Raw genomic sequence first — 18,979 nt, forward strand, 5'->3', positions numbered from 1 at the left:
GACCAAAATTATTGTGCATAACATGCAGACAAAGATCATATTGTTAAATTTCAGATTAAGGTAGATGCCAAACTGATGAAAAGAATTTTTGAAAATGCAGAGTCTCCTGAATTTTCTGGAAAATGTATCGTTAAACTTGCAGAAGGTACTTGTACATGCAATCATGTAGTATTTTAATAGTGTCACATTCATGTTAAAAACAAGTTTACTGTTAATAGCAGATATAGCCATATCAGCAAAGCAATTAGATGAACTTTTGGTCTTCAATCAAAATCAAGACTATTACTAAATTGATGTACCATTCAATCTTTATGGCTGAGTGTCATCACAAAAAGATACATGTATGTATGCAGTTTTTGAAAAAGGTAAATATACCAGTACAAATATATTTCATTTTCAGATCCAGACATTATAAAGAAATCTGGTCACATTCTGATGACAGCTGAAATTGGAAGAGAATATGGATTGAAAGACATCGACGGTAAAACATATTATACATATATACGAAATACCTAACTGCCGGTGGAGAACATAATAAAATTAAGTTTTGTTTTATAGGGTTTATAATTTATATAATTTTATTATGTTCTCCATTTTAACCCAGCTTTTCTGCATACTTACATGTACATTAAATATGTACACATATAACAATACATGTACCGTATATCAGGTTTTTTCCGTGTCATGTTTTTTCCCCGAATCAGAACCTAGAACGGTATATAAAATTTACATGAATCAAATTTTCACTAGTCCAAAGTCATAGTGAAAATAAAATTTATGATTGTTTAAACCTGTGAAGTAAGAGGGAAAAAAGTATCTAAATTGTCACTCTTAATATTGTAATATTCGGACAATGAAACCATTTACCTCAATGTAAAATAATTACCGATAATTATTTCGTAGATGCAAACAGTCAATAGATCAATAGATCATGATCCGTTACATATATCAGTAGCTCAAGTATAATTAGACATCTGTTTATGCAAGGAAAGTGACCGTTTATGGTAGCATGTCAATGGATTATTAAATAAACAATAGGGCTTGTAACATACCTGTTATCTGGCATTTGTCCTCCGATCTTGCTATATCTACCTCGAACTAAACTATCTGAACACAGGTCATGGGTACCTTAATTAACCCAATTACTTTATAAGGAAAGAGAGAACAAAATTTTGTATCAAATTTACGCTGATTTATTTTCTGCGATTTGGAAATTGTTGCGAACATAGCGGAAATTGGATACACACGGAAAAAACCTGATATATGGTATTTCATTCATAAAGGTTTTGAACTTTTTAATAACATTATGATTGTTAAGGATTATTGTGTACATGTATATAAGATTAAAGTAGATTTAGCTGGAATCTTTATTTGGTGAAATATTTTCATTAAATGCTGAAAGTTTTGGCCATAGAATGTAGAATGTTGTTATATATAAACCCATATATAGTAAAATAAACTCTGAAACACCCAAAAATAAAACATGGCAAAAACTTCAAGATGCCTTTATCCATAGTAAATCAACTTTTTATAAGTAAATCATTGTGGACACATTTTTGTGTGCTGCAGTATGTTCAAGATTTATAATATATTTACCCATAACCGAAAGCAATTAAGATATTATAAAGAGAAGAATAATGTTTTATTGTTATGTTTTTAGGGCGTGTGGTTCAGAGTATGCGACAGGTGAACCAGTTTCCTGGGGTTCCTGGTATCCGTTGGTTACCAAACTGGGTGCGGATCCCATCATGGATGCTTGCTTTAGGTGGCAACAAATTCTAGTGACTGGATACCAAAATCAGTCTCGCACACAATCAAATGAAATTAGTTGTTTGTTGATCATCAACAACTGTGCATAGTTGCATGTTTGATCCATGCCTATGGTGAAAAACAAAATGTTTAAAAAGGTTGTCCCTAAATGTTTGTTTACAATTTTTGATGCATTATTCTTTTACATTTGAAGAGTAAATTTTTTGCATTGTAGTATTAGAAATTATTAGATGTATTTCAATTTAATTAATTATAGAATAATTAAATCCAAGATGATCCTAAACTCTGAAGTTGTAGGAATTGCATGTATTTTAAAGACCTACATTCCTATAATTGTGTACACTGAGAATGTTGTTCAAATGAATTCACTACATGTAGATCCCAATAGTATCCTCAATCTAAGCAAAGACTATGTTGTCAATTTGTTTTACCATGCAGTTTGTGTAAATATAAAATGTACATGTATTTACAGAAAGCTGTACAAAGATGTATGTACATGAATTATAAATCATATGACATAGTGTTGTACTGTATTTAAAAACCATTGAACCTTACTGTGTGCTCAGGTAAGACACTTTCCTCAAAATCTTTTATCCAGGTGGTTTGTGTGAATATAAAATGTAAGAACATGTGTATGTATTTAGAGAATGCAGTTTTAATAGGCATGAATTATACATGCATGTTCTGTAAGTTGTCTATTTTTATTCCATTAAACCTGACTACTATGCAACTTGAGAGTTTATTCATTATTTGTCACATACAGTTCTTAAAGTGTATAAATTTTGCCTTTGTGAAAAATATGTCAGCCATTCAGTCAACTAACATTTGAAATTTAGGCACAAAAATGAAAGCAATTTGAAATGCCACCCCAGTGCACAATTTATAAAGGTCAATGCCATAATGCACAGTATGGTAATCAGTTTCAAGATAGAATTAGAAGATCTTTGCATACTGTGCCAGTCAAGATGACTTCAAAAACATACAGTTGTAATACCATACATGTATGTATTAGGATTAACAGACTTGGTTGGTTAGTTGCAACCACAGCACTAGTCGGGTAGGAATTCGTTAAACCGTCGCCAAGCACTGATGATAGAGAGAATGAAGGCTGTGTGTCATATACCTTTGAAATGGAGGTCTCAGCCATCATGATATAGAATGCTGCCTGAATGATTGCAAAAAGCACTTAATATATACATGTACAAGCAAGTCTAAATTTAAAAGAAAAAATTCACCATCATCTGAGGAAATTTCAGAATGTGCAAATGAATCTAAGTTAATAAAAGACTACAATGGCATAATCATTTACATGTATTATGTATATCTAATGTAATGAGAGGTGACTAATGGGTATTTCCACAAATGCTTAAAAACAAAACAACCTTAAGGTACCTCACTACACCTACACTTATACTTTTTAAGACACTACGTCACAAAATGGCGATTTAAATGTTTTGTTAAACTGTTTATATCGTTCAGTTGTGTTGTATATCGTCGAAGCTCAGTGGTTAAAGTATTGGGCTCCTGAACCGCAGATCATGAGTTCGAATCCACCTGGAGCTTTTGTTGATGTTAACTGAATTAAATTTTTGAAAATGTAACTTTTTATCCAAAATTGCCCAGTTTTTTGCTATTAGACTTAAATACTTCTTATCCATTATGATATCTATCATAATCCAGTAATTTTCTGCTGATTTGAGAAAATATATCAAGGTGTAGTGAGCCACCTTAATGAACAGCTGACTACAAAATTATTTAAATGTAAAATACTACCAACTTCCTTTCTTAATAACCAAACTAAAAAAACAATTCTCAGTAGTCATAATAATCTTTTATTCTTCAACAAAACATTTATGCCTGATTCAGGAACAGATCCTGAGGGAGTGGACCACAAAAAATTGTAGGACAATGTACACGCATTTACAAAAGATGAAATTAAATGTGTCATGAAATATAAATGTTTAAAACACCTCTCTTGTGCAGTATTGTACTTGAATAGTCAATCTACATGTATAGAGCTAGGCTCCTTTGAACAAAGCATTGAATACTAGTATAAAGTTTGGGGTCATTCCATTGCCTCGATTAGAGACTTATATACACATAGCACTTCACAGTCCTGTGGTTTAATGTCCTCAATCCTTGTCTCTCACAATGTATTCTTTGGAATAACATGTTCAGAAATGAGCGGTTAGACGGTCAATTTCCATCAAATCATCCATGATCTGAAACACATTTACAAAAGTACTTTAAATGCAGATTAGAGAAATTATTTATTCACTTGTTAATGAAGAGCTTCTTATATACAATATAATTTTCATATTTACTTTACATGTGCATGTGTGTACATACAGTATATATACTATACTGACCTGATCATTGGATGTTCCCAACCTCTTCGCTATCTCTATCTTTTCCATGATACTTAAGTTGGTATATTTCCAGAGAAGTTCTCCATCAAGTATGTTTTTCTGAGGATTTCTCAGTTCAGGAAAAGTTCCAATTACATGCCTAATGGAAAAAAATTTGTTTGATACAATTCATGTTTTAATACTAGGGCCAAAATGATGTTACATATATCAAATATTCATTACAAGACTAGCGCATATAATACTTTGATATACATGTACATTGTATTACTTTTGGCAATCATTTTTCATGTACATGAACTGACCTGTAACTTCTGGGGTTGAGGCCGGCTACGTGTGGAATGTGAGTGACCAGGGCATTCTGTAACATGAACAGTCGTCTGTAGACCTTCTCCGAGAGAGGCAATACAAACCCCAAGCTGCCATCCAATGTTGCTGCAAAATATGTAAAGAGTCTTATATTTAACTAACAAAGAAGATTATTTTCAAATGAGCAAAAAAGGAGAATTTTGGAATACATGTAGAGGTACAATCAAAGACAAAGATAGAATATCTTTCTCTAGAGAAAAATTAGCTTTACACATTAACAGGGTATCAAAGATTACTCTCACCTATGCAAACCTTTTTAACTGATACAAGTGTATATGTTCCAGTAATTGATTTCACATGTACTGCAACTACATACTTATACATGTACCTTGTATCAGAGATATATTATTTTTTTGTGACTTTTATCTACAAGATTAAAGTAGAAATTTCTACATGTAATGTCAAGAAATACATGTATTGTCAATTCCAAGTGTTATATACCAAAGTAGGTGATGTGCCTCTTCTCCGGAGTGCCTGTCATGCGTTTGTCTGAGGACGGATCGTAGAGCTTACAGCGAACTCGGAACATACTGCTGACGTTGGAGCCAGCATTAAAGTCCGCTTTACGAATCAGTCGCTGTCCACCATGGCTCTCTCTCGCTAAAAAATTAATCTCAAATTGACAATCACGTGTAAACACCACTACTCTGTATTTTTCATGTCAAAGCTTCAACCACTGTTTTAATTCTATGGTAAGACAATGTACTTTTACTATTTAGAAAATGTTGAATTTTATAATTAGCAGCTCTGTTATATTCAGAATAATAAATAAAATTAATATCCATCACCAGTGTATGATGACATTACCTTCTGGTTGATAGGAGTACACGACCAGGTTCTTCATTCTGTCAGACACTGAATCAAAAGATAAATAAAGAAATAAAGAATACAGTCCTATATTATGATAAGACTCTAACTTTTGATCAAGGTTTTATAAGAAGCTGTCATGTACAGAACACATGCTAGTCTGAGCCATTTGAACGGAAATTTGCATCCTTACCTAGGCAGCACAACTGTGTGTTGTCTATCAGAAAGTCTGCAGTGTACACCTCTAAAGGCCTGGGGTCCTGCAACATAATACAGCCTTCTTAATCACACTCTGTAAGCCTTGTTTATTATACATGAAAGTACCAATGAAGTATACATGTAAGTACCAATGAAGAAACAGAAATAATTGTGATAGCAGGGGTTTTTTGGTTGATTTTTTATATAAAAAGGTTTTTTAAGGATTTAATTATGTTGTGTCAACCATAAGAAACATGCATGTACAACATACCATATATACTGATGTAACATTTCCCCCTTCCAGTGCCCCTACTGACCCTGCTGACAATGGCATACAGTAATTTATATAAGTCATCTTTCTGACAATGCCCTTACTGACCCTGCTGACAATGGATATTCATTGATTTATATAAGCCATCTTTCTGATAGCACCACTACTGACCCTGCTGACAATGGATATTCAGTGATTTATATACACTGTAAGCCATCTTTCTGATAGCACCACTACTGACCCTGCTGACAATGGACAGGACTTTGTGCTCCTCCTGGTACTGGTAGACAGACACACTTTTGAGAATGTCCCCAGCCAGGATGATGTGTTTGATGGTGACCAGGGTGTGGATGTAGATGTGGGTGTCAATGAAGGCCACACCCATCAGATCATTGTCCTTTAGCTGCCAAATGTACAACTGAAAAGGAATTTCATTCATTATTCTAACAATATAATTAATCTATAAATAGAATATCATTACACTTCAATGTGGGATGTACTGTGATTAAACAACTTTTATTTGTGTGTGAGAAAACTTTTCAAGCTCATAAGGAATCTCTTCGTAATTTCATAAATAAAATTTCATAAATTATGATAATCAAACCAATTCCTAAATGTCTGTTGTACATGGCAAAGATTATCAAACTTAGGAATTTTTTACAGTTTATCTGTTATATTCAGCTGCAATGATGTAGCCCTCTCCGATTTATAAAGGTTGAAAGAAAACTATCATATTTATGATGAAAAAAATACTTTGAGGCTGAGGATCCCCCCCCCCCCCATAAAAAATCGGGAGAGGGCTACATTATTGCAGCTAGTAATACTGTTCTACAATCATGAAAATAGTGTATGCACATTTTCAACAGCAACAAAAAATCATCAAAAATCATGGGACATAGAACAGAACACAAATCTATCTCGCTGGCTACCTTCTGCCCTATAGCTGTGATCAGGAGTCCATTGATGTCTGCTAGAGCTGTGACTGGTCCCTTCTGTTCCTTTTCATACAAAGTCTGCAAAAAATGAAGTTAATTTAATAAAATGCTAGATGCAGGAATTATTTGTTAATTATAAATGATTCATGATTTGATTAAACATCACCCGTTACTAAATAAAAAGGATATAATATATAATGAAGTAGATATACTTGTACAATTTACAGATAAAATTTTTGCAAATTTCTTTGATTACAATATGTATAGAGAATAATGGAAGTCCCTAGTACTTGACCTATGTGCCTCCATGTGCAACATGGACTAGGTAGGTAGGTAGGTAGGTAGGTACAATTTTTATTGCTTTTTTGTTGTTATCTTAAACATCCTCACCTTAATTTTGTGCTTGGTCAAAGGCATGCCTGGTTCAGGCACAACTTCTATGATATCTGCAATGATTACCTACAAAACAAATTATTTTTGAATTAGGAACACCAATTCGATGTACAATAATATATACATGTAATTTGTGATATGAACTATAAAATTGAATACCCTCCCCCTAGATGTGACCTCCTCCCCTAGTGACAGGTTGGTCCCCATGACAATGTATGACTTGAACCCTGACAAGGTTTCTTCAGATCTCAGTCTAATGGTCTTCATGCTCACTACATGCTCCCATTCTTCACATTCAATTCTTCAAAAAAAAATATGAAAGAATTTGAGAGCACTGAAATTGACAAAACATGTTTAATGGAATATAGTTCAATGATATGTGAAAAAAGGCAAAGAAAATACATTTTCTCTACTTACTTTGTATTTGGCACAACTTCCCATGATGTAGGACTGTATAGTTGTAAGGTGAATCGGGGAATGGTTGGATATATGAATCTCTCATCTACAGAATCAAAAATCACTTACCCACAAGAATAAAACCCAAAAGCTCAATAAATGACAATGTCTGTATCTTATATTGAGGATTGTAAGGGAAGTATTTCAATCATTATCATACAAAAGTACAGGTGTGTTCTGACCTTTCTCTATGGTATCCCACTCCCTGTCCTCTGTAGTGGTCTTTGGGAGTTTGTTACAGATCTCTGGTGTGCTCGTCACTACAGCATATATCTACAGGTACAACAGAGATAACATTTATTTACCCATAATTCAAATGTACATGTTCATGAATATCTTTTTTCAAGTTTCATACTGTATCTACTTGTATATTAGGTTAGAATCTGAAATATATGCAAATGTAGGATTCTCAAGTTAGTTACATACTGTATTCAAGTAAAAAGAGAACCATTAAAAAAAATGTACAAAATCATGTGTAATGTAAACTGACTCACAGTAAAGACTCTTAAATTGTGACCGTGAAATCTCAAAATAATAGGGATTAAATATTCATACATGTCCCTTACCTTATTCTCAAAATGATAGGCCACAAAATGAGGTGTACAGCGGAGGGGCACCTTGCGAACGGGCCAGGGGGCGTCATAGGTCAGGTGGGTGGGCAGCACACTGATTCGCAGCTCTCCCTGAAATAAAAGTAACCATGTCAAGTGTAAAAGTAATCATCCATGTAAAATCTATGAAAAAAATTCAAAATACATATGCTGCAAGCACAGTACAGGCAGCATACCATGTTTAAAAGTAAACTTATGAACCTAAAATTTTTATTTTTAAAATAAATATTCACAGGTAAAAAATGCATACTGTCTATACACATGTATTTAGGAACTCTATTAGTCAAGTTACAATAAGTCAACATGGATATAATTACAGTAATAAATTTAATACCATTCTGTTGAAATATAGAAATCCATGAGGACAGTTGATGTTGTGGAACTCTGAGAAACACCAGACTGGGCCATCTATCCCCATGGGGTGGATCCTTAGACTGCCCCGCGATGTGACAAATATCCAGTGGGGATAAGCACCACAGACAAACACCCCACTGTAACCAGCTACGTCTTTGAAATATCTCATTTTGCCCACTTTCTTCTCTTCCTTTTGGAACTCCTCCGGATCCTTTTTCTTACTTTTTGAGCGCTTCTCTCTCAGAATGAGATCATGTTGAATTTTCTTAAATCGCAGCTTCAGGTGATTGTCAATAGAGGACTGAGGATAGCTGAACGCCTCATAGATATATAAATCGTCCTCAACTCTGGCCTGAAAATAATTCATATCAGGTACTCAGTAATCATTACATGGGTTTTCTTCTAACACTGTCTGATACCAACACAAAACATGTTGGACTAAACATGTTTTGCTCTAGTATTCTTGCATAATCATTTAAAACAGGCAAATTAATATTAAAGTTACTGTTAACTACATTTCCTACAGTTCTTGATAGTACCAGTTCTCAAGTATTGTAGCTTACCAGAAGATGTGGACGTGAATCCTTGTACCCCAGGCCCACCATCAGTAACTCCTTCAGGGCAGGGCACTCTGCATTCACCTTCTCTTGTCTCTCTCCAGAGCTATTTCAAAGCCAAAACATGTACATTGATACTGAAACTTACTTGTTCAACATTTAAACTGATTCTTAAATATGTTGACACAAATAATGAATCAAATACCTAGAATTACGGTAAACAATTTTCAGAAAATCTGAATTGAGAAGTTACATGTATTAAACTTAAAAAAAAGGGAAATACTGAATTGAGACCTCATTCAAATTCCACTTTGAATTTGTGACTATAAAAGTGTGTAACTTGTAATACACATTTAAAATGGTACATGTATTAGGATGTACCTTAATTTATCTGTGACCTGTACAGAGTCAACTAAGAGCTTTTGACCCATTGGGAAATTCTTCACATAGTACACCTTTTTATAGTCAGGGATACTGTATATCTACAAAAGACAATGTGACAAGTAAGACAAGGTGCTAATGATTATAATCATTATACATATCAATACTTTTTCTAAAATTTGTCCATCACATTCTATTACGTACATCATATTTATCCTGTTTTAAAAAATTTAGACTAGTTTACATTTTAAATCACCCAAAAGAGCTAGATGTGGGAAGAAACATTCAGACAGACATGTCACCAAATTTATATTTAACAGAGCAATGTTCGTGTAATTACCAACCTCTAAGACTCCGTTCTCACGACATAACAGAAGCCAGTAAGTGGGTTTAGCCTCAGTCTGTTTCTTCTCCTTTGTGGGACTGAAATTAAATTTTCATGTAGTTTATACCACAGTCATCAAGATGCTAAATAAACTACATTTCAATTGCTGTAACTCCAAAGGTACATGTAAATCAACTGATGGCTTACAGCCACTGGAAGAATCACTTAAAAAATATACACAGTAGCTATGTATTCCATATCAAAATTTACTTAAATTAACACTTATTGTACATCATTTACAGCAATGCGTTGCATGTACACAAAAAGGGCATTAAGAGGCCCACACAAACTTCTTTCAATAACAGAATTACAGCATCCATTATAGCACTCCCAGTCTCTTTCAAAATCCCACATAGTTGATTATGGGGCATTTTTTACAAAGACACAAATTATACATTTTATATCACATAGAAGGCCTACCTTTCCATTTCTGCAGTCTGTCCCATGTTAAATGAGCTGTTGAACACATTGCTTTCGGTTTCTCCATACAAAAGCTCATCCTCCTCATCTGCCGTTCTAAAATAGCACATTAAAAAAGAGGTTCATCAGATTTTTTGCAGAATAAAATCTGAACACTTAAGATTTAACTAACAAAAAAGTTTTTGTAGACATGTTACACATACCAGGATAATACATGTATTTTAACTTAATCGCAGTATACAACATTATTTCTAAGCTCAAACAATTCAAAATTGAACATACATTCATGAATCTTTATTAAATCTTATCTACAGTATCCCATCCATGCATTATTCATTATTAATGTCCTTCTCTACAACCGTTCCTCTTGCTATAGGTATCTCTACCCCCCATTCCCTGTACCAACATGTATATACAAGGCATCCGATGAAGAACTTACTTGGCATCAATGCTGAAGGACCTCTCGGTCACTGTTTTGGTTGCCTTGGTGTCTGGGGTCACCTGGACGTCTTCCATCTGATTCATACAGGTGAACAAACCACTCACATCTTTGTAGGCACTGATCACTTCTACCTTGGAGTGCTATATCAAACGAAAAGAACTTACATATATAAGTATACATGTACATATGTACATTTAATGAAAGTATGTTTTTATGTTCTCTGTTTATGGGACAAAGTCTAGTGTAGGTATACCTCTTCCTTTTTAGGTACAAAGTCACTGTGTGAAAATAATCTCCAAAAAGAGAAATGAATCATTCATCTTATCTGTTGTTGGTATCAGATATCTTTTTTTTTGAAATCCTCAACATTCTGACTCAATTTCTAACTAGAAGCTTAGCTATAGTGGATTATGTGACCTACCTGAGATATGGACGGCTTCCCCATCACTAGACGAACCCCTAGCCCCACAGACTCGGTCCTGAGGGTGAACATCAAGATCTGACCCTCCTGGGTCAGTAACACAATGTACGGGTCAGCCAAAGAGCACTGCACCACAGGGGACCCAGTGTCCAAGGGTATGTGTTGAATCTGTCTCACTATAAACAAATGAAAAATCTTCATGGAAGTTTCTAAACATCAAAGAAGAAATTGCAAGTCATTTTGCAATTGTAAACTTCTTTTTTTTATTTTTTTATTTTATACAAAAGTCAAGTAATTTGACAAGATCACATGACCAGCTGCTCTGCTAGAACAAAGTTTTCATGAATAAACTTTGACATACATGTACAAACAAGGCTAAACAAAGAGTATTTACTTGAAGTACATGTAGTATTTTTTTTTGAATTGACACTCACCTCCTTCCAGGAGCCTGAGACTGGTGTCGGACACCTGCACAATATACCGGTCCCCACCAATGTTACCAGCGAATATGGTAGTGGTCTGAGTGCTGAAGCCACTGTGGTCCAACTCATTCATTTCCTGACCAGTCTCCAGAATCTGTTGGTTTTTTGAAAAATATACAGTACATTCAACAAATATTGCAAAAAGTCAAATCTCAACCATAACTCAAACACAAGGCCTGTAACATACCAAGCCAATGCTCTTACTGCTGAGCTCACAAGACCGGATGAATTAAATGTTGCACACCTGTTAATCAGGTGGCAAACAAAGAGCAGTTATCACTTGCACAACGCAATTGCCACTGCTTAAATTAAACAATCAGATGGACATAAAAAATACAATTCTTTGCCTGTAATACATACCGTACATTTATATTTGGCAAAAAACAATTAAATTAGCATCAGATATAAGATATAAGAAGAGATCAATACCATGCTAGAGTCGCTGCGACTCAGAATGAGGAAAGAGTGGCCTCCCTCTATATTATCATCGGAATCGTCCTCCATAGAATTCTCCTTGTCTTCCTGCTGAGCCAAATATATTCATTTAATGGGCAATATATAAAATTAACAGGTATTGGAATGATTTTTTTTTGTATAGGTTGGGGGATAAAAATAAACATTGCAATTGTTTTAGATTTTATTCAGTATCAAATTAAGGGAGTCCAATTTACAACATAAAATTAAACTAAAATGTGTAATCTAATGATGTAATTAGTAAACCTTTTATTGTAAATACATGTGTTGTACTGGTAGTCATATGCTATTTGTAAAAATGCACTAAATAAGATACATTTTACAATTTAAAGCATACCTGTCAACTTTGCACTATTATATTTCTGTAAATTTGTAACCTTATTGCGTATTCTGCATAAAATTACACATGTATATATACAAACTCTATATGCAGAGTACATGTACAGTGTGCGAAATTAACGGTAGACCGATAGACAAAATCTATAGAAAATACGCCCGGTCTATAGTAACTCGAATATTTATAGACCAACTTGTCTATAGAACGAACGCAGCCTATCGTCTAGTCGATTGAACGTTTTACTCGATACCTTTTTAAATACACTGCGATAAGAAGCAGAATGTATAAATTGCCATGTGCTATTTAAAAGTCAAAAACAATATTCAGAGCATGTCATTTTTTGACAAACTGATGTATTCACAAGGTGCTAGACCTTGGAAAAAACCACCATTCTAGTTTTCGCATTCGTGAACCTAGACTGCACACCTGGAATTCATGACCGACGTTCAGTTTTCCTGACGTTGTCTTAGATTCTGCGCTTTTGTTTCCTTTTGCATCGTGTTATCTACAGTATTCAAGGGAATAGGGTATTTTATATATCTATTTTCCTTTACTTTATCTGAATATATTTGATTGGTATTACAAAATAATCATTACACAGCAATGTCACTGTGTGTGGGTTTAGGGCCGGGCACCCTTCACCATGTCCAATAGTAAGAGTTCCTATTGTGTTGTGAAGTACCAGGTTATTTCACCATGTTCACCCTGAATAAAATTACAATACAAATGAAGAATAATATTTGTTGTTGTTTTTGGTCTATAGGAAATCAGTCAGGTCTATAGATTTTGAAAATATTGTAGACCGATTGTCTATGGTACAAAAAAGTTAATTTCGCACACTGCATGTACTTCTTATCTTTAAATTTCCTTATACTTGATATAAATTGAACACAGAAATATACATACTAAAAGACATGTACCGATACAAGTATACTTACTGACTTCTCTTTTGGGACAAGACTTTTCACTGTCCACATATCCAGACAGCCCGGTAACTCGAACGTTGTGACAACCTGGGGGCGAATGCTTCTCTGTAGGACAGACAGCGCCCCGTTCTTCCCGTAGCCAGAGGTCATGACCATCTCTATGTCTGGGTCCTCACAACTACTGAACTCCTCCGACAGGAAGGCTGGCTCACCCATCACAATGTTCCCACAAGGACCAATATTCCAGATGTTATCACAAACCTACATTAACAAATTGTACAGAAAGCTTAATTTATTATTTACTTATTAAAAGTTGGGAAATTATCTACTATGATTTATTTCCATGAGCTTTCTAGTTTCACATAATCTTTGTTTTTAATGTGCTAAATAGTAGAACATCAAATCCCATGTAAATAACTTGCTTAATTATTTAATCTTTTACTAAACATTTCTTCTTGTTTTAAACTGCTAAAGAGAATTATATGGCATCCACTGTTTCAACACCGTCAATACTTTAGTGAAATAGGTTCTATCAAAATAGTCAATTCCTTTATGTACATGAACATGGTTTCAAGCAGTAAATAAAATCATGTGTAGACAGATATACAAAGAACTTAGTAGATTGAGGAATTTCTTTAAGTAAAAAGATCTGATTGATTTAAAATCCTTGTACAATGTACATGTATCTGCAAACCTCAAATGTGTAGCTGGTGATTGTGGTACTGGTCGGGTTCTCAGCACTGCCGTACACCTCTAAATCATACAGGTTCTCTATCTGAGATACATCAGATGCTACAAGGGAAAACAGCTTTAAAAATTTCATACGCAGCATATATATATATATATATCTATGTAAATAAAAATGTTGGAAACATTTTTAGACATCATATTAAGAAGAATATTTCAGAAGCTAAGCTGGCTCTATAAAAGTAATTCATACCTATTTCAGTTGAACCTTCAACTTTCTTCTTCTTTGCAGCTGGCTCATCTTCCTTCTGAGTAAGAAAAGGACATTCAATATTCATTCATATGTAATATTGTACATGCTTATTTCTGTGAATACTGGTATATTTTCCATACACTAGTACATGTGATTAGGTGCAGTTATGTTCTTTTAAAATATTCCATAATGTGTTCATTTGAAAATGAGTAAATAAGACAATTTTTTATATTAAATCAAAATGCATGCTTGTTCTTTTGATTATCAACTTGAATTACCTACCTTTTTATCCAGATCTCCATTTTCTAAACTTTCAGACGCCTTTTCTGTGTATTTCAAAAGAAGAGAATTTCCAAGTCTAGACCCAAGGAAGAGGAACCCATCTTCACATATACACATCTGTTCAAAGAAAAATGTACACTTGAACACATCAGTGTTTAATAATGAAAAAAAATTATCACTCCATCATTTCATATCCTACCACCAATCACAAATGCAGGCTTCCTGTACAATGAACATGTATATACAACATTATTCTGTATATTTCACAGGATCGACATTACTTACACACGACGTCAGAACACTGGCAGCTGATTTATCAAAGTTAAAACTACGAACACTTCTCATTCCATCCACAACCAGGGTTAAAACATACCTAAATATCAAAACAATATACATGAATAAAAGTTTAGCTATCACTTCAGCTATCAAGGTGGTTTTTTTAAAAAAGTCTTTTTAAGTACACGTATGTACAATGTATGTATATGTGCACGGTTAAAGTATCCATAAAACTCTGTTGGGAGAAGTTATAGCACTGAGTGCAACTCACAGTTCTCCCCCTTTGAGGGATAGGACAATCTTGTCATAAGTCATGAAGGCGGCCTGACAGCAGTCCAGTGCAATCCTCACACCCTCCTGTACACCTGTCACAAAGAATACAACACTTCATTAACAGGTAAAACTATCATCTGTATGCATCAGTAATCTAAATGTGTACATAAGCATTCAAAAAACTTTTTTGACAAATATTGATCACATAAACAAATTTTTAAATTTATTTTTCCATTTAAAAAACAAAGATGCACTAAGGTGTGGTGTACTGACGTAGTGGGAACAAGGTGCTCTGGGCCGAGATGCTGTTCAGGGACACTCCATAAGGTGGAACACTCTGATTCAGATACAGCAGGGAATTCACAGCGATGATTATAACTCCACCTACAATCACGCAATAATTAAATATCTATTTGTAACACACCATTTCACTGTTTAAATGAAAAAATTTACTCTTGAACTTTTTGGATGACACCTCAATGGCTTGCACCATAAAACTTTACAATCCTGCATGATGTAATGTTTGAATTTTGTACAATTTGTTGTTTTTTATGAGGACAATTTGTCTTAAATTCTCCACTTGATAAAGGAATGAATTAAATAGCTACAAGATTTATACTCATATAAATTTAGTTAAACCAGTTTATGCTTATTATATACTGATTCATACATTGTCCAACCAAGTTTATACTTGTAAATTCTGTAGCTATTGAATTACATGTAATTGTCAAAATAACACTTGTACATGTATGTAAATTAGAGCTTAGATATAGAAAAGAAACTTTTAAATATTATGTCCCTGTTAATTCATTTTTCACAGGTGATCATACATTTTACATTTTCCAAAACATTTTGATTGAAAAAATACTACAGACTTGAGTTAAAGAGTTAATTCGTTAACTGTTGAAAATTCTGTAGAAATCTAGTACATGTATTAGAAGCTTAATAAATAAAAATATAAATATGTAAAAACAATCAAGCAAAATTCTTTTACCAATTGGTCTGGGAACAGCTAGGACTTGACAGCAATCAAAAGGGAGACTACCTAAGGACCAGATAACAGGGTGGACCTTCTCCTGAAGGTTGAGAGAGATGGCAACAATACTGCAAGTGTCAGCACGCACAGCTGTTCTCCTACAAAGTCAGTAAGATTTCTTATCTACTGCGTTCATTGTATGCATATTTGGTTTTATTGCTGAAACACATGTACAAGACATGCAAGTGCCTGTTTTACTGCACCTGCATTTATCACGAAGTGTGTACCATACATGATGAGCAATGTACATGTACATGTATACATATAAATAAAAATTTTCTACAGTGAATCTAATTGCATGAGCTACATGCACATGTTTGAACATTTACAATGATCTAAGTTTTTCTCCTACAATGTATAAATGAAACTCCTTTATGTAATGTAGATACAATAAAACTCATTTTATGATACTGGTACATGAACATACAAAACAAAGCCAAGATCAGTTTCAAAGATAACCAGTCATCAAACTTACCCTGCCCAAGTTTGCAGAGGTTCAAACAGAATAAACACAGTTGGTTCATAGTAACCATGGAGAAACTGAAAGTCCTTGACATTGATAATCTTCTCATCAAAGTTCCTCAGGTCAATGATGTAGGAGGAGAGAATTGGTGACTTACTGAAAATATCATATAAGATTTGTGTACCGTATTTATATACATTGTATATGTACATTTTATTTATATTATTTGTATTTAGCTTTATCTATTGAAACTCAGAGCAACCAAACAATTACACGAAAAACACAAATTAAACAATTCAAACTAGAAATCGAAAGTAATGTTTTACTGTAGTAAATTACAATCCTTTGGAGAATTTGTAACATCATATTTATTATCTCTAACTAAGAAATACCTAGTGCCTGCTAAATTGTCCCCCTCTTCCACCATGACATCCCGTCTGAATGGCAGAATCACCATGTGGGTGCCATAGACAAGCATTGCTGCACAGCGTCCATCTGGGTCCACTCTAACTTCTGGGATACAGTAGTTGGTAAAAAATCCACCCTGTGAAAAACATCACAATACATCTTTTCTTGCACATGACGACACATCATTACAAAAAAATACAGCTTTCTCCTTCTTTCATTTCCCTCTGACACAATATAAGTATCAGTGCAACTTGATAAATAATTTTTCTAACAAGACTGTAATACCTTCATTGATGGCTCTTCAAAGAAATGCAGTGATGTTGTTTGTAAGTCATGCGTTCCAGGATCATATTCCACTACAGACAACTATTCAAACAAAGACCACAGACTGCATGAGATAACTGTGTCAACAGTGGAGTAATATACATGAAAACTGGTGAATTTTTTTTTTACTATGTTCTTAAAATTTCTTTGATCTTTAACAAGTTGATTTTCACTGATCACATAAAAAAATGTTCTATAAAGTGACATCAATTAAGATCTTATATGTTGATACAAATGTTCATATAATTTATCATAATTCATAAAATGGTTATTTTCAAACTTTTGAAACAATTGTTACCTTTGCCTCTGAAAAACTCAGTAATAAAGAATCTCTGAGAGCTCCAGGCAATTTCACATATTTCATGGACATGATGTTTCCAAACAAAGTAAATGTTGCAAGACACTCCATTTTCTGTTTCATTTTGTAATCTATTGGATTGAAATCATTATATATAAAGATTTTAAAAGATAGAATGTACATATCCGCTTTTATAATATCACCATCAACTTTTTGAAATTGATTTGAAAGTGTGATATTATCTCTGTGATTTTCTTAATCCACCACTTTCATGACTTCCTGACCACTTAGTCACAATAAACAACCTTCATGTTTTGGCACATTTTTAATTTGAAATGATTTCTGTACAAAACTTAATGGTGTTTTCTTTTATTAGCTTTTTTTTTACACCTTAATCATGTTAATGATGGAAGGGTATAAAATAAATTCATTGTTATCCCAGTACTAGTAACTTGACCCAAAGAGCTAAATAACAAGACATGATCCAGCTTTCCAAAGCCAGTAGTTCTTCTAAATATGTATTCAACGTATATATATTCAACATATGAATGCAAAGAAGTTAACCAGAATGAATAGTTTATCATATCTACCTGGCTTTCTTGGTTCATCTTTTTCATTCTTTTCATCCTAAAAATGATTGACGATAATGTATGATTTGCTTAAAAAAGTTAAAATTTAAACCCAAAATGCATAGAAAACACACCTACCTCTGGATCTGGATTGAGTCGATAGACATACAGCTTGTTCACAGCTGCAAGCACCAAATTTCTTTCTGATGTGTTAAAGAAATTACAATACACACAATGTTCTATCCCAGTTGGAGGATGAGTTTGTTTGTATATTGAATACATCCTTAACTACAATTAAAAAAAATAATATTCATTACTAGAAAAGTGAAACTAAGGAAGATACAAAAATAAAACTACATGTCACTCTCAGGTGTAACAAGTGCCCAATGAACTAAAATAGGAACATGATGAATGCTAACTTTCCAGATTTGTTTGCTTTTTATTGAAGAATCAATACCTTTTTCAATGAGGGCTTGCTTCAAATTACCAAATGCAACTCAAAATAGAACTGAAACTTATAACAGATTTCATAAAACAACATTTCTCCTTGTTTTCAGATGTTTTCTCTGCACGCCTTTCTTCACAGGCGCCATATTTGTTATTCATTATTTTCGGATTCCTTGCAATCAAGTAAAGCAAGGTAGTTGCAAAGAGACCTGTTATCAAATCATTTAGTAAAATTCAATTATTAATTTATACTGTTTTTCCACATGGACCAATTTAAATAATTTTAAATAGAAAAAATATTCGAAACT

General features: G+C 33.7%; 2 protein-coding genes across 7 annotated transcripts in view; one reads left to right on the forward strand and one right to left on the reverse strand.

The window, feature by feature from the left end:
• LOC128187664 (dehydrogenase/reductase SDR family member 1-like) overlaps positions 1-2,500 on the forward strand; it is an 8,869-nt gene extending 6,369 nt beyond the window's left edge. For all 4 annotated transcript variants that reach the window (XM_052858076.1, XM_052858075.1, XM_052858074.1 and 1 more), the window contains exons 8-10: positions 55-145; positions 401-481; positions 1,661-2,500. In XM_052858076.1, the coding sequence (XP_052714036.1) occupies positions 55-145; positions 401-481; positions 1,661-1,782 (294 nt within the window). In that variant the 3' untranslated portion in view covers positions 1,783-2,500. The remainder of the gene's footprint in view (positions 1-54; positions 146-400; positions 482-1,660) is intronic.
• Positions 2,501-3,586: 1,086 nt separating this feature from the next.
• Positions 3,587-18,835, reverse strand: LOC128187662 (cleavage and polyadenylation specificity factor subunit 1-like). 3 transcript variants are annotated; one of them, XM_052858070.1, is made up of 37 exons: positions 18,682-18,835; positions 18,363-18,512; positions 18,246-18,282; positions 17,656-17,786; positions 17,319-17,399; positions 17,018-17,169; positions 16,638-16,781; positions 16,121-16,260; positions 15,400-15,510; positions 15,125-15,218; positions 14,863-14,950; positions 14,578-14,694; positions 14,296-14,350; positions 14,050-14,147; positions 13,368-13,616; positions 12,048-12,140; positions 11,571-11,712; positions 11,137-11,312; positions 10,713-10,855; positions 10,274-10,369; positions 9,813-9,891; positions 9,469-9,569; positions 9,094-9,193; positions 8,511-8,882; positions 8,132-8,248; positions 7,748-7,838; positions 7,527-7,611; positions 7,269-7,410; positions 7,107-7,175; positions 6,711-6,794; positions 6,023-6,199; positions 5,506-5,572; positions 5,313-5,360; positions 4,947-5,105; positions 4,442-4,571; positions 4,140-4,278; positions 3,587-3,992 (listed from the first exon to the last, which is right to left on the reverse strand). In XM_052858070.1, exons 2-37 carry the CDS (start codon positions 18,504-18,506, stop codon positions 3,945-3,947), a joined length of 4,299 nt encoding a protein of 1,432 aa, XP_052714030.1. In that variant the 5' UTR covers positions 18,507-18,512; positions 18,682-18,835; the 3' UTR covers positions 3,587-3,944. The 3 variants fall into 3 exon arrangements, with proteins under 3 accessions (XP_052714030.1, XP_052714029.1, XP_052714031.1); XM_052858069.1 differs by having other exon boundaries at positions 12,048-12,143; XM_052858071.1 differs by lacking the exons at positions 18,246-18,282; positions 18,682-18,835 and having other exon boundaries at positions 12,048-12,143; positions 18,363-18,499.
• Between the last annotated feature and the right edge of the window lie 144 nt (positions 18,836-18,979).

Source organism: Crassostrea angulata, chromosome 6, assembly GCF_025612915.1.
Source record: "Crassostrea angulata isolate pt1a10 chromosome 6, ASM2561291v2, whole genome shotgun sequence".
In the NCBI taxonomy this organism is placed as follows: Eukaryota; Metazoa; Mollusca; class Bivalvia; order Ostreida; family Ostreidae; genus Magallana; species Magallana angulata.